The 13,219-nt window shown below is 42.0% G+C and overlaps 1 protein-coding gene across 6 annotated transcripts in view; it reads left to right on the top strand.

The window, feature by feature from the left end:
- Window positions 1–4,202: 4,202 nt before the first annotated feature.
- ADAR (adenosine deaminase RNA specific) overlaps window positions 4,203–13,219 on the top strand; it is a 48,615-nt gene continuing 39,598 nt past the window's right edge. For 3 of the 6 annotated variants that reach the window (XM_037733109.1, XM_037733106.1, XM_037733108.1), the window contains exon 1: window positions 4,204–4,257. In XM_037733109.1, coding sequence (XP_037589037.1) covers window positions 4,213–4,257 — 45 coding nt within the window. In that variant the 5' untranslated portion in view covers window positions 4,204–4,212. Of the gene's footprint in view, window positions 4,356–13,219 lie in introns of all 6 variants that reach the window. The other 3 variants (XM_037733107.1, XM_017513416.2, XM_037733110.1) reach the window with 3 other exon arrangements.

Here is a 13,219-nt window from a genome sequence, read left to right as displayed (position 1 = left end):
GATGGGTTTTGACTTTTTATTCAACATGCGTGTCTGTGTCTTTGATTGGGGCGTTTAATCCATTTAAATTTAGGATTAATTTCGAGTTTAATATTGTCATTTAATGCTAGCTGGCTATTTTGCCCATCAGTTAATATAGATTCTTCATTATAAAGATACTCTTTATCTTTTGGTGAGTTTTTGGGATGACTGATACTAGTTTTCCTTTCTGTGTGTAGTGCTGTTTTCAGAAGCTCTTGTAAAGCAGTCCTCGTGGTGATGAATTCTCTGAGTGCTTGCTTGTTCGAGAAAAAATTTTTTTCCTTCATTTATGAAACTTAGTTTGGCTGGATATGAGATTCTGGGTTGAAAATTCTTTTCTTTGAGGATATTGAATATTAACCCCCACTCTCTTCTAACTTGTAGGGTCTCTGCTGAGAGATCTGCTGTGAGTCTGACAGGTTTCCCTTTATGGGTAACCTGGCCTTTCTCTCTAGCTGCCCTTAGAATTTTCTCCTTTATTTCAACCCTGGTGAATCTAACGATTATGTGTCTTGGGGTTGCTCTTCTTGAGGAATATCTTTGTGGTGTTCTCTGTATTGCCTGGAGTTGAGTATTGTCCTGCCTTACTAGATTAGGAAAGTTTTCCTGAATAATATCTTGAAAAATATTTTCCAGCGTGGATTTCATTCTCTTCATGACATTCAGGTACACCTATCAAACGTAAATTAGGTCTTTTCACATAGTCCCATATTTCCTGTACACTTTGCTCATTCCTTTTTACTTTTTCTTCTCTAATCTTGTCTTCTCGTTTCTTTTCATTAAGTTGGTCTTCGACCTCTGATATCCTTTCTTCTGCTTGATCAATTCGAGTGTTAAAACCTGTGCATACTTCATGAAGTTCTCTTATTGTATTCTTCAGTTCCATTAGTTCACTTATATTCCTCTCTAAATTGTCCATTCCCGTTAGGATTTCGTCAAACCTTTTTTTCAAGGTTCTTCCTTACATTGGGCTAGAACGTGTTCCTTTAGTTCACAGAATTTTCTTATTATCCAATTTCTGAAGCCTAATTCTGTTATTGGAACGCACTCATTCTCCATCAAGCCTTGTTCCCTTGTTGATGAGAAACTGTGATCCCCTGTGGAGGGAGAAGCATCCTGATTTTGTGTATTGTCAGCCTTTTTACGCTGTTTTCTTCCCCTCCTTGTAAATTTATCCACCTGTCATCGTAATTACCGACTTTCAAATTAGGTCTCTGAGTGGACGTCCAACTTGTTAATTCCCATGGCCGAAATCCGAGCAACCCACTGCGCCAGCCAAAACAGCAGTGCCAAGACACCTGGTGCTCTTCTGCCCGGGAATCTCCGGTCTGGCTTCCCTCTGGGTCCCCCCTTCAGTCAGCTGAATGGGAGACTCTGCCTTCCCGGAGCTCCAAACCATCAACCAAAAGGGGAACCTGTCCCGTTCACTCTGCACCGAGAACCACCCCGCCGACCACAAGAGTCGCGCTGGTGACCCGTGGGGCTCCTCCGCTGGGAATCTCCTGGTCCATGAGCAAAAAAAATTCATCTGAAAGTGTGATGTCCTCTCGTTCTCTGCGCTTTCACTGGGAGCTACAATCCCAAGCTGCTAGTAATCAGCCATCTTGGATCCCTCTCCCACATTTATATATTATATTTATTCAATGTAATGCCAACAGGTTTTTGTTGTTGATGGGGTGTGTGTGTGTGTGTGTGTGTGTGTATGCAACTTGTTTGTGTCTGCAAATTGAGATGTTTGCCTTAAAATATGGGAAAACAAAAGATCAAGCAAAAGAAGATGGATGAAGAATAAAAGGCAGATTTTGCACTACTAAACATCAAGACGTTTTATAAAGCTATGGTAATTAAATAATGTGGTGTTGACATCAAGATAGACAAATTTTCCAGTGGACTTGAATAGATAGATCTGAAATAGACCCATATGTACCTGGAATGTTATATAACAAAGTTGGGAAAGCTGGGGGAAAATAAAGATCATTTGTATGTAAAAAGTAAAGTGGAATCCCTATGTCACACCATATACAAAAGTAAATTCCAGAGAGGGATTTAAAGGTTTTTAGGAGAGGCCAGGCATGGTGGCTAATGCATGTACTCTCAGCACTTTGAGAGGCTGACGCAGGTGGATCAAAAGGTCAGGAGTTTGAGACCAGCCTGGCCAATATAGTGAAACCCCATCTCTACTAAAAATAAAAAAGTTAGCTGGGTGTAGTGGCAGGCTCCTGCAGTCCCAGCTACTCAGGAGGCTGAGGCAGGAGAGTTGCTTGAACCTGGGAGGCAGAGGTTGCAGTGAGCCAAGATTGTACCACTGCACTCCAACCTGGGTGACAGCAAGACATCGTCTCAAAAAAAAAAAAAAAAAAAAAAAAGATTTTTAGGAGTAAGAGTAAGTGAATATATATTAGAGTAGGGTGAATAAAAAAACAGGTTAAATATTAATAAATTCAAAGTTAATAACATCTATTTATCAAAATAGAAAGTGAAAAGACACAAATGAAAGGATAAATTTGCAACACATACAACTGACAAAGAATTAGTGTCCCAAGTATGTGAATAAACAATCCACTAAAACAATAATAAAAGACTCAAACCAGCTGTTATGTAAAGAGCAACTGTTTCTGCATCCCTGGGTTGTTGATTTCTTCACAGCAAGCGGGTACCCATTACCTCAAAAGCCTGTCTGCACCTAACTCAAATGTGTACACATCCAGGCGTTTTAAATATAACCCAAATAAGCAGACTTTTAGGCATTTAGAGCTGCTTGCCAGCTTTGTATACCTCATGAAACTGTGCCCAACATCTGTTAGTCATAGATAAGATAAATCCTGTGGTTTACGAAGACTCCAATTTGCTGCTGCCCTTGGGAACTTTCTGAAACAGAGACTTGCCTGCTGAACACCACCTAGACCTGGTAAGCCCGCTCCGTTCCTTCCCTCTTCCCATTTTGGATAATTCCTCTCCATTCCTAATCTCTGGATCTTCTTATGAGGCGAGGACCTTCCCGTAAATGCAAACGTGTCAAAGCTCACACAAATAAAGCTTGAGTGTGCTACTATGCCACCTCCTGGTCATATATTTTTCCTTGCTCAGACCTAAAATCCCTCAAATGCCTTACACTGATATTTCACAGAAGAGAAACTACAGATGGACAATAAATATGTAAAGGAGATGCTTAACCTCAATAAGGCCAGTTTGAGACCATTTAACTCCCTTTGCATTAGCAAAAACCAAGAAATCTGAGATGTTAGAGAAGCTGTGGATGCTGGTAGGAGTATAAACTGGTACAACCACTTTGGGTAAAAATTCGGCACTATCTTATAAAGTGGAGTACTGGAATTCCAACTCCTATCAGTTCTATTCCTAGGTAAATACACCCAAGAGACATTTTTGCACAGGGGCACCACAAAGCAATGCTGATTTCCAACACTGTTGGAAATAGCAACAGACTGGAAATTGCACAAAGATTTGGCAGCTGGAGAATGGATAAATTATGGTACATAATGGATTGTTATGTAGCAGTGAAAATGAACAAAATATAACTTCAGTCAACAAAGGTGAATATTAATAACATGTTTGTAAACAAAAATGTACCAGGCCCAGGCCTCTAGATGAAAAGTTTGGAAGCACACACAAAACTAAGAAAAGTAAAAATGAATTGCTTAGTAATATATATAAATGCGAAAATAAAGCAATATAATAGTTGTGTAAACACAAATTCAGGATGGGTTTACTTCTGAAGGAGAGGCAGTGGCAGAAAACAGGGACCACTTACAAGCTGATGAAAGTTAACTGGTAATATTTTAGTTCTTGATTAGCATGTCAAGTTAAAAGAAGTGTTCATTATATTACTTTAAAAATGAACTAGTTTAATTTAAACGGGCAATTCAAGGACTACTGGTTATAACGTATTATTGGCTAATTATGTGGTCTGTTTTTTAAGAGGATTGTACCTATCTACCTTCTCAGGCCTTCCGGCCCAACCACATTATGAATGACTAAGAAGGAGTTTAATCAAGGCCATGGGCAAAAATGCAGCATCCTAAACCCAAGTACCTACTCTCTACCGTACCCAAAATAGCGATATTAACATAACGTCAAAAAACGGAAGACTTAGCAACAAAACCCTTGCTTTCCTAGAGCGCAAACAAAAGAGGGTAGAATCACGTGGTACTTCCTCCCACGCCCGGCGCGCCAATGATGTCACCAATCTGCGACCAGACCATTGATTCCCGACTGAAGGTAGAAAGGGCTACGTGGTGGGGGAGGGCGGGGGAGGGTCTCGGCTGCAGTGCCAGCATCAGGGTGTCCGGCAGTGTCCCGAGGAAATACAAGACTCGGTAAGCGGCTCCGTCCTTCTCGGCCACACCTGCCCGGGCTGGAATGCCCGGCCCTTGCGGCCTCTTCAGTCTCTGGCGTTGATGTTAGGGGAAGCCCGGGGGCGCCCCGGCGGGGCACTGAGGGTGGCCGCAGCGCCGGGTGGAGACACGTCTGGTAGGGGCGCAGTGGCCGGGCTCGGCAGCCTTCCGGGAAGCGGACGCCCAGAGCTGGTGTACTTGTGTGCGTGTGTGTGCGCTCGTGTGTTCGCTTGTGTGTGCTCGGGTGTAGGCGGCAGAGGCTGCGCACGGATGCTCCGGCGCTCGTGCCAGCCGGAGCCCAGCAGCTGGGTACCAAAGGCCCTTGTTTCCCTCTTGCCGACTCCCCCGCCTCGGAGAGTGACTGGAGAGCTAGGCGCCTGGGACTCGCGCGGTACGCGCTTTGCTGCGTCCTCTCCCCCAAACTGCATTAGGAACGGCCCTTTATCCCAGAGATAACATCGCCGCCCTGTCGTGCCTTCCACAGGCAAGGCGTAGGCGGCCACTGTGGAGAGCCCACTGCGGGGTCACGGCGGCCGCGCTCAGCCTCTGTCTGGCCTGATGCGGGAGGCCTAGTTGCGTCACCTCCCCTTCCTTCTCTGTTTAGCTTGATTTGGGGGCCCCACTAGGGGGTAAGTCGGCCCCAGGTGTTTCGTGTTGGTGTCAGAGTTTGGGAAACTTGCCTTCCAAAAAGGGATACCTGTCATTGGATTTTGAATGTGTGTGGAGGAGCCCAAGCGTGCGGTTAGCAGAGGGCGCAGAGTCTAGGCTGCCACCGGAGGTGACTTGAAAACAGAGGCCTACACAGTGGCTTGTTGCTAGAGAGGGAAGCAGGATTGCTAGAGCAGGTCATGACGAGCAGAGAAGGCAGGAGTGTCAAACGATTGGCAGTTGTGAGAGATGATGCCAACTTCTTTCTCTACCGGAGGAGCTTTGTTCTCATCCTTTTAAAGATCTTGAAATATCTTATTCGTTATTTACTAACAGTTGAGTGCTTGCTGTATGGAAGCAGGGAAATAGAGTGGAAAGAGGACATGAACTTTGGAGGCAGGTCGGCCACTTAGCAGCTGTTTGACCTTGAGTGAGTTATTTAACCTCTCCACTGTTACTTGGGCTTTATCTACAAAATGAGGATAATTATATCTACCTTGCTGGGGTGTCAGAATTCGAAGTGTCTAGCTATTATTAGTAAGGGCCCAGTACCCAGGCACTTGGACTTGCTCCCTTGCTGAAGGTTTCCTATTGGTACAGCTGCTTGAGAAGCAGGGAAACTTTTTGCTATTTTGGATGTTTGCTATTCTGCCAGATATGATAAGCATACTTGGGAGTGGTGGTAGGGGGGGAAATCTCAAAACCCATAATCTCTCTACTGTATACTTCATGAAATTCTAGAACTGCAAAGAGGTTAAGATCTCACTTAAGGCTGAGCATGGTGACTCACACCTGTAATCCCAGCAATTTGGGAGGGCAAGGCAAGCGGATCACATGAGGTCAGGAGTTCAAGACCAGCCTGGCCAACATGGTAAAACCCCATCTCCACTAAAAATATAAAAATTAGCCAGGCTTGGTGGTACATGTCTGTGATCCCAGCTACTCAGGAGGCTGAGGCAGGAGAATCGCTTGAACCCAGAAGGTAGAGGTTACAGTGAACTGAAATCCCACCATTGCACTCCAGCCTGGGCAATGACAGCAAAAATCTGTGTCAAAAAAAAAGAAGCTCACTTTATTAATTATAGCTTCTCATTTTTTTTTTTAATTTTTTGAGACAGAGTCTCGCTCTGTTAACCAGGCTGAAATGCAGTGGCGGTGTCTTAGCTCACTGCAACCTCCATCTCCTGGGTTCAAGTGATTTCCTGCATCAGCCTCCCGAGTAGTTGAGATCACAGATGTACACCACCATGCCTGGCTAATTTTTTCTTTTCTTTCTTTTTTTATTTTGTTTGAGACGGAGTCTTATTCCATCGCACAGGTTGGAGTGCAGTGGCAGGATCTTGCCTCACTGCAACCTTTGCCTCCTGGGTTCAAGTGATTCTCCTACCTCAGCCTCCCTTGTAGCTGGGATTACAGGAGCACACAACTATGCCTGGATGATTTTTGTATTTTTAGTAGAGACAGGTTTCACCATGTTGGCCCTGCTGGTCACAAACTCCTAATCTCAGGTGATATACCTGCCTCAGCCCTGCAAAGTGCTGGGATTACAGGCGTAAGCCACTGCACCTGGCCCATGCCTGGCTAATTTTTGTATTTTTAGTAGAGACAGGTTTCACCATGCTGGGCAGGCTGATCTCAAACTCCTGACCTCTAGTGATCTGCCCGCCTCCACCTCCTAAAGTGCTGGGATTACAAGCATGAGCCACCGTGCCCAGCCAATAGCTTGTCTTTATATAGCATTTGCTATGTACCTGACACTGTGTCAAGTACTTTACATATACTAACTTATATTATTCCTCCAGCAACTTAGTGCATTCAGCATTATCCTCATTTTACAGATGCAGAAGTGAATATTGGCTAAGGTCCTGACACTAGTTAACGGCAGAGCTGGAATTTGAAGCCAGCCCATTAGGCTATGTGATTTGAGCCTTGCTCTTGCTCAGTGACTAGTATCCTGGCCATGTGAACCTGGTGTGATGGGGGAAAGGAGGCCCAAGCAGAGTTTAGTGGGCCAGCACTGGCTGCAAGAATAACATCTCAAATTGTCCAATGATACATTATTTTTCATTTTACATTTTACTCAGCATTGTTCAGATATGAACTGAGATTTGGCCTTTTCACCCAGAGAAAAAAAGGAAAGGCTCATGGGCACACAGTGTGCTGGGATCATGCGCACAAAGTAGGTATTCGGAAAATGCTTGTGGAAAAAAGAAATCTTGAGGCATTGTTATTTCTGCCAGAAGGAGGCCCAGTGCTTATTACACAAAGGGTCCTTACGCCAGCTGTTTTTGTAGTATAACACACTGTAATATGAGCATTTTTCTGATTCATGGATTTAAAGATTTGAAGCTCTGTTTCAGACCAAGATTGGTAGTATTATCTGTGACCAACTGATTAGAGTTCTCAAATATGTGAACAACAGAATCTGAGCTTTTGGACTTCTGTAATCATCTCTTGAGATAGAGCAATTTGTTTTGCCTATAACATCTGTTAGACTTGGACCTTAATGGGTATAGCTGCTTGAGTTTTCCGGAGAGCACTGGATGATGGTTTAACGTCAGGGATAAAGAGTTCAAAATATTAAGTTTGTCTCAAATTAAATATTTGGGAAAGATCTGTGACTAATGTGCATTCACAGTAGGAATAGTAAACTAGTTTTAAACAGATGATATTCCTGGTATTTTTGATGAGCTATTCTGTGTCGTAAAGATGTTTAAAGATGACTTATGGCTGTAAAGTGGACTATTAGGAACATACAAAACTTATATAACCCATCCGTATAGACTGTGACTTACATACACACCCCTCAGTTCCTCCACCCAAGGAGCTCTAGTTGCTGCTTCGATACCCTCTGGTTACCTTCAAGCCACCTATTTCACCATCTTTATCAGACTTACTAGGTGAGACCCTTTGCCATCAGCCTCCCTTTCCTTCTGTACCACCTCTGGCCTCGTGCACACAGAATGAAGCTCTTCTCCAAAAGGGCTGTATATTCATCTAGTTGCAAGTGGCACAAACCCAGCGTAAACTAACTTAAGCACAAAAAGAGTTTTTCCTCTCTTTGATTATTTAACTAGAAAGTCCAAAACAAGCTTCAGGCATGACTGGATCCTGGGGCTAAAATAATGTCACGAGGGCTTTCTTGGCCCTTCCTTTTTTGGCTCCTTTTTCTTTATTGACCTTATTCCCTCTTGCTGCTTTCTCTGTACATACTGGAAAAGCTCCTTATCAGCAAGCCCAAGGCTATGACTTGATGGCTGTCTTTTAGCATTGTAAACTTAATCATTGCTGACAAGGAAATAGGGAGACCACAATTGGACAGATGTGCATCATAGGCTCACTCCTGGGATGAGGAAGTGAACTGCTCCACTGTAGCCATATGGGATGGGGAAGTGCAGAGGTCCTAGGCAGACAGAACCAGCACATGACTATGGCAGGAGTGTGTGTATGCACACACGTGCTTACATGTGTGCTCTTATCTCACTTCTCTGGGGTCCTTCTAGAGCCTTCCAACTGGAATGAATCCAGTGAGCTGTGTTTGCCCATCGAACGCCGAATTTCACTGTAGCACCCATGATGTGCTGTCCGTCCCTTCTGTACATTTGCATCTGCTGTTTGGGTTGCCCTTCCCCACTGCTTCGTCTGGCTGATGCTTATAGATTCAGGTCATGCTTTTCCCAGAAGCCTTTCTTGACACCTTCCTTAATGAGCTAGGCATCCCTCCTCTGTTCCCATAAACACCTGAGCATAACCCCCTTGTAGGTTTTATTTCTATTTGATAATTGTCTGTTTATTGGTCATTTCCCCACTAGACTGAGAGCCCCTCGAGGACAGAGTCCCCTTTGCTTTGTATTCCTTATCTCCTACCCTTAGCTAGCATTATTTGTCTTCATAGCACTCATCACTGACATTGTTTATTTTTTCTTACCTGTCTCTCCTCATTGACTGTCTCTCATTAGCTTCATGAGAGACAGTGTGTAAAGGAATTTTCTTTGTTATCAAAGCAAAACAAAACTATCCTGAAGCCTAGGACAGTGCCTGGCACATAGTACGTGTTCAGTAAATGTTTATTAAATGCATGAATGAAAATCTTCCCACAGGAAGAAAATGCTGGCATTATGTTGATGAACACTCGAATCTGCATGATAGATACACTTCTCACTGTGAAGGTCTGAAACTTCAGTACCGGGGGTCATCCCAGGAAGGCAGAACACCTCTTCCCATATGTGTTCGAACCTGCGGAGGTCAGGCCCAAGGAGTCTCCAGCTGGAAATTCTACCCTGTGTGATACTTCACTCCTTTCAAACCCTTCTGAACTTTGCTAGGTTGTATATTAAGGCTTTTATTTTTTAGGCCCTTTCCTTGGAGCATTTATTTTTAAGAACATTGATTTGAGCACTTACAAGGTAACAGGCACTGTTCTTAGTCCTTTATAAATAGGAACTCACTCTTGGACTGGAGTTTGGGGACCAAGGGTTGTGAACTTTAAAACTTTTTTTCTTTTTAAATACCAAAACACTCAAGAACAGAAATAAGACAACTGTGCGTCTAGCTCATCTCACCCTCCAGAAGCAGAGCTATCTAACAGCCTGATGTATGTCTCGTCCCTGCCCTTTCCTCGGGTTTTTACAGCCGTAGCTAGTGAATATAACATACTACGTCTAATCGCCCTTGTCTGACCTTCACCCTAACGCAGCCATGCTCTGCCGTAGGGTATGTGGCAGAACCTGGTGGAGAACCAGTGGCTCAGCCCACTCTGCTCTTCAGGACATGAGCTACTCAAGCGTCTGTTTTCAGCCCTCTCCCAGGGAGGGCTTAAACCCACATCCTCAGGACCCTACAGAACACATCCATCTTCCTGGTTACATGTTACGCCTTACCTCCGGGAACCCCAGCCACACCATACCCACCCCTCAATAAATAAAGAAAGGGAAAAAATACCCCTTTCTTTCCTTTGACAACAATAAAACAGTACTTCTTATACAAATAAAGACTTGAAATGACAGGGTTATTATTTAACCCCGCACTTACTCCAAACACCCGAGCTCCAGTTTCAGCCTAGCTGCGGTACTCTGTTGCAGTACTTAGTCCTGATTTGCTTCCTAGAAAGTGAATACCAGTTTCCACTGCCCTCAGCAATTGTGCCTCTCTCCCTCACCCTACCCTCCTCTCCAGAACTGAATATTCTACTGAAAAAGGAAAATCTTAGCTAAATTTGAAATAGCATCTCACTTTAATTTGTATTTTTATTATAATTAATTATTATAATTAATAATAGCCATAACCCTTTTTACCCATACTTAGCCACTTTAATTTCTACTTTTTAAATTCTTGGTTAATGTTTTGTCTATTCACTTACTGTGTTTAAGTGATTTATTTATTTTATTTTTTTTTTGAGACGGAGCTTTGCTCGTTGCCCAGGCTGGAGTGCAATGGTACAGTCTCGGCTCACTGTAGCCTCTGCCTCCTGGGTTCAAGTGATTCTCCTGCCTCAGCCCCCCAAGTAGCGGGGATTACAAGTGCGCGCCACCATGCCCATCTAATTTTTTTGTATTTTTAATAGAAATGGGGTTTCACCACATTAGCCAGGCTGGTCTCAAACTCCTGATCTCAGGTGATCCTCCCGCCTCAGCCTCCCAAAGTGTTGGGATTACAGGCATAAGCCACCAGTGCCCGGCCAGTGATTTTTTAAATACTTAAATATACAAATATTCTAAAAACCGTGAGTTTGTCCTCATTGTGAAAAGCAAACAACTTTGTTTGCAGCGAATATTTTTTAGTTATTGTTTGCCATCGAATTTTGGCTTTATCATTAAAAATATAAATCTATTTTTTGTTCTTTTGTAGGTAAATTTTACCCTTTTTGATTTCTTCTTTTGCTTGTGAGCATAAAAAGATTTTTTCCTCATTCTGTATTCTAATTTTTATGGTTTTCATTTTTAATATGACTTTTAAAAAGCTAGCTTCAGTTTTATTTCAGATTTTAACAAGATATTTGATGAAGATAGTGTATTATTTTAAATAAAATCAGTTTTAATTAAAGGTCTATGTTTTATTTTAAGGATGTTTATATTACTGTACTTATATTTTTTCCTTTTTAAATAATTTATCGGAATAGCAAAAAATTTGCTTGACAAAACTAAGATTCACATATATAATCATAATTTTAGTGTTCTTAGCGTTGCCATAAATTGCTGCATGAAAATATATTTATGTGTGGCTGTCTGATTTGAAGAGGCACTTGTGCTTGGCAACAGCTTTTCAGCCTGTAGCCAAGATGACAATTTCAGCCTCTTCCAGTTCCCCTTCCTCACTATTTCCTTAAGACTTTTTTCATGGGGTTATAACTATGTGTACCTATGCGCACAGAGTTTATGTGTACCTCTGAATGCATTTTGACAAAAATATATACCATTTATCCAAATCAAGAAATAAAACATTTTTGTTACCTCAGAAAGTTCCCCTGTGCTCCTTTCTAGTCACTACTACCCCCAAAGGCCAACTATGGATGTCTGATATTTACCACTGTGGATTGGTTTTGCGTGTTCTGAAGTTTCATGTCAGTGTGTGCTTTCGTGTGTGGCTTCTCTCATTGAAGAACAACCATGTTGCATGTGTCAGCATCCATTGTGTGAATATGCATCAAGTTATTTATTCATTAGTTTATTCATTAGTTGGTTGACATTTGGGTTGTTCCAGTTTGGGGCTATTAAGAATAAAGCTCTATGAACAGTTTGTTTCCTGTTTTTTATTGTGGTAAAATACATGACATGAAATTTACCATCTTAAACAATTTTTTTAGCATATAGTTTGTGTTAGGTATAGTCACATTGTTGTGCAACAGAGCTCCAGAACTTTTTCATCTTACACATCTAAAACTCTATATCCATTGAAGAAAAATGGATATACATCTGCTAGCCACAAATGTATCCTCTTTCCCCCCATCCTCCAGCCCCTGGTTCAATGAACATTCTGGTGCAAGTCTTTTTGTGGCCATTTTTCTTGGGTAAGTACCCAGGGGTATAAATGCTGGGTTTAGCCTTGGAAGAAACTGCCGTACAGTTTTCCCAAATGGTTGTACCATTTTATCCTTCCACAGTATACAAAAATGCTAGTTTGTTCCATTTCCTCACCAACATTAGGTATTGTGAGTCTTTTTTATTTTAGCCATTCTGTAGCTGTGAAGTGGCATCCCATTGTGGCTTTATCACATATTCTAATCAGTTATTTACATGGCTGTTCCCATTGCTAGACTGTGAGCTTCATAAGGGCAAGGTTCATGCAGTAAGTAGTTATTTTTTTGTTCTTATTAACCTTTTTCTTCTTATTTTGAGGGTGATGTATGCTCTATTATTAAAAAGAACTTGAAAATTACAGAAAGCTGTTAAAAAGTCAATAAAATCACAGGTTAACTTGCTTCTCAGACATCGTCATGAGTATTTAGGTCTTTCACGCAGTGCTATGTTGGTTTGCCCACAGGTAGAGTAGTTCACACACATGATGGTTGATTGAGCAACCCAGCAGTGTTCCAGCCCTCTGCCTTGCCGTCTGGACATCACTTATTCCCAGCGAGGAGCCTTCTCTCAGACAGCCTCAGACAGATTGTTTTTGTGGTTTGCTGGCCACAAATGTATCACTTGTATCACTGACAAAAGGAGTGATACTCAATACTGGATTAAATTAGATTAATCAACATCCTTCCTCTAGGCCTGGGGAGGGAACTTGGCCTTCTTAGGAAAGTGGACAGAATCAGGGCAACTCTCAGAAAGGGAGGCATCATTTTAGAGTAGGCCACCAGCACTATCTGTTTTTCAAAGATGCAAGAGTTCATTATTTATAATTTTATATTCTTTCCACTTTTGAAATTAACATCTCCCATGGCATTAACTCTTTGTAAATATCACTTTTTAAAGTGTTACGTAATTCCTTACTATAGGAGACTTCTTGACCATGTCTCCAGTTTTAACATTAAAACTGTTTGCAGTTTTTTGCTGCTGCAAACAATACTATAATGAACATAATGCTCATACTAAATTTCAAACTGTCTTCCTCAAGGCTGATTTTTATGAGTGCTATTATTAATTACATTTATATTACTAATTACTTAGTTTTCTGATTACATTATTAATAGTGATTATTAATTAAAGTAATGAACATATTTATGGCTTTTGACACATATTGTCCAAATTTTTCTTTTT

The sequence above is a fragment of the Cebus imitator genome, unplaced genomic scaffold, assembly GCF_001604975.1.
Source record: "Cebus imitator isolate Cc_AM_T3 unplaced genomic scaffold, Cebus_imitator-1.0 Scaffold491, whole genome shotgun sequence".
In the NCBI taxonomy this organism is placed as follows: Eukaryota; Metazoa; Chordata; class Mammalia; order Primates; family Cebidae; genus Cebus; species Cebus imitator.
This window is presented reverse-complemented; position numbering and strand designations above follow the sequence as displayed.